General features: G+C 41.4%; 1 protein-coding gene across 1 annotated transcript in view; it reads left to right on the top strand.

The window, feature by feature from the left end:
- The first annotated feature begins 2,255 nt into the window (after positions 1 to 2,255).
- The window catches only part of LOC128859080 (probable basic-leucine zipper transcription factor Q), a 6,688-nt gene continuing 6,035 nt past the window's right edge, over positions 2,256 to 2,908 (top strand). Inside the window, exon 1 of the mRNA XM_054095825.1 lies at positions 2,256 to 2,331. Coding sequence (XP_053951800.1) covers positions 2,256 to 2,331 — 76 coding nt within the window. The remainder of the gene's footprint in view (positions 2,332 to 2,908) is intronic.

Below are 2,908 nucleotides of genomic sequence, written 5' to 3'. Positions count from 1 at the left end.
TATGATTTTTGTTTAGTTTATGTACACAACACTGCTGAATTATAAACATTCTACAAGAGTATTTTGTTGTTGTTATTGTTGCTGTTGCTCATTGTCCGCCGTTTGCTGTGAGTTGTATGTTGTTAGCTGTATGTTGTAAGTTGATTTGTTGGTTCATTATTATTATTGTTTGTAATCTTTTATTCGGTGGAAGAGTTTAGCTTGAACACATCTAATACACTACTTCATATCCGCATACGGCGCTACACTTGCTGCAACGGAGAACAGTGGTGAATAAGAGCCTGAATTGCGGTTCATTGTGTGAATGGTAAAAAATACGCGTAGCTATGAAATTTCACAAATATTTGTCAGCAAGGAAACCCGAAATATTTATCGAGCAGCTCCCATCTTCCCAGAGGGTCGCAAGAATTCAACGCAGCTTTATCCGATCTGCTCTACAATATCTTCTTTTAAAAGAGTCACGCCCATCTTATGGGGCCCTTTATACTAAGTTTAAAACCACTTTCTCTAAGGCGTATAGTACACTCACAGAAAACGAATAAAGGCCCACATTGGGAACTATTTAGAAACAATGCCTTTTTTGAGGGTGGTGAAGTTGAACTTGAAGTCAAAATAAACACCCAAGTCTTTTCATTCACTAATTGTCTTTAGCGGCGAGTTTGAGATGTAGTAAGATATTGGAACAATATTGAAAACTGAAGTAACATTTACCAATGTTAAAGTACAAACGACTGGTGGTCGAAGGGGATAGCTGAGATGCGCGAAACGTGAAATAAAACCAGAAGACGATCTCAGTGTTCGAAGAATTACTAACAGAATTTAAAGTATAGCAACTGAAATTAAGGAAAGCTATAACTGGATGTTTCAAAAAAATGATCAACGACGCGGATGACAACCCATCGGGTATTGCCTATAAAACAGTCATGTCCAAAGTAAGAGGTCTCCGAGTTCCGCAACCAACTTGCACAGAACTGCTTGAAACGGTGGTAGTCTCACTGTTTCTTCCGCCGAAGGGAGGCAGCAAAATTTGTACGCAACTGAGAGAAAATGAGAAGATTCATGCGGTTACAGTGCCAGAAGTATTAAGCACTTTGGGTGTACTCAAATCTAGCCGTTTTTACAACCTTGTGTAGTTTATACCTAAACGAAGGTACATTCCCAAAGAGGTGAAAAAAGCAGCGTCTAGTATTATTGCTAAAACCGGGAAAGCAGCCTGATCAGCCATCAGCATACAGGCCTCTGTGTATGCTCGATACCATTGGGAAGGTATTCGAAAGAATGTTAAGCGAAAGATTACAGGAGTATCTGGAGGGACCAGGAGGTCACTCAGACAACCAGGTCGGTTTCCGCAAGACCAGATCTACTGTTGATGCAATAGGGATTGTAGTTGTTTTGGCAAAAAAGACTGAAATAAACTCAACCAAAGTATCTTATTAGAATCATCCGCAGCTACCTAAACCAGAGAGTATTGCAGTATATATTAATACAGAGGCGGGCGCAAAGAACTACTGCGCGTCAGGTGGTGTACCGCAAGGATGGAACGCTATGTATGATGGCATTCTTAAAATCGAAATGCCCGCTAACACAACCATAGTGGGATACACCGACGATATCGCACTCATAGTGATTGACAAGCTATCTACATATATGCTTGGAACATGTATGTAATGATACCATAAAAGAATACAAAGGTGGTTGAATAACGCCAGCCTGGAACTAGCTGCCCAAAAAACAGAACTGGCAGCAGAAAGAAATGCTATCAATATCAGTTGGTGGCCACGATGTGTAAACCCAAGAGTATAAAAAATATCTTGATATATATTGAGTATGGGAATAAGTTTCCGCCCTCGTAAGAGAGGTGTCGCTGCTGATACTATTTTTGTGTTCGCTCTAGTAATATACTGTTGATTTGAAGATGTATATGTGAGGTTTCGGTCGCAGTAGTTGACAGTCGTTTGTAGCGTAAAGATCCTTTTTGATCTGCCTCAAAAATGTCTACGTTCGTCCCGAAAAAAGAGCGTTTGCGGGAAATCATGCTTCATTATTACCTTTTAAAGAAAAGTGCAGCTGAATATTGATTAGTATTTACGGTAATCACGCTCCATCAAATACAACTTGTAAAGAGTGGTTTCGACACTTCCAAAGTGAAAAATTCGACATGAGAGTTAAAGATCGCGAAGGGGCACCGAAAAAATCCGAAGATACTCAACTACAACACAATTATTGGGGCAAACGCATGTCGAACCCTTGATGATATGTCTAAAGAGTTGGATGTGGACACCTCAACCGTCGGTAAACGTTTGCAAGTAATGGAAATGGTCCAGAAAGCAGGTAACTGGAATTGGTAACTCAATTGAAGGAGAGGGATATCGAGAGACGTTTGGTGACGTGTGAGATGCTTCTTGAACGGGCAGAAAAGAAAAGGTTTTCCGCATGGCATCGCCACTGCCGATGAAAAACGGATCTATTATGATAACCCTAAGCGTCGAAAATGTTGGCGCCTGTCAGGTGAACTAAGTTCATCGACAGCAAACGGTAATCTTGTGCATCTGGTGTAATCAGAAGGGTGCCATCTATTATGAACTCCTCAAACCATCTGAAACCATCACTGGCGATCGTTACCGACTGCAGCTAATGCTTTTGAATCGAGCTCTCAAGCGGCCGGAATGGGACGGTAGATATGACAAACTGATTATTTCTGTATGAAAACGCCAGGCCACACGTTGCTAAATCGGTCCAGAAATATTTAGAGCGACTGAATTGGGAAACCTTGCTCCACCCGCCGTATTCCCCAGACATTGCACCTTCGGATTACCATCTGTTCCGACCAATGTAGTCAGCCCTGATTGGAGAGCGACTCACTTCTTACGAGAACATCGCAAACTAGCTCAATGAATGGATCAAGTCA

This window comes from Anastrepha ludens, chromosome 2 (genome assembly GCF_028408465.1).
Source record: "Anastrepha ludens isolate Willacy chromosome 2, idAnaLude1.1, whole genome shotgun sequence".
Lineage (NCBI taxonomy): Eukaryota > Metazoa > Arthropoda > Insecta > Diptera > Tephritidae > Anastrepha > Anastrepha ludens.
This window is presented reverse-complemented; position numbering and strand designations above follow the sequence as displayed.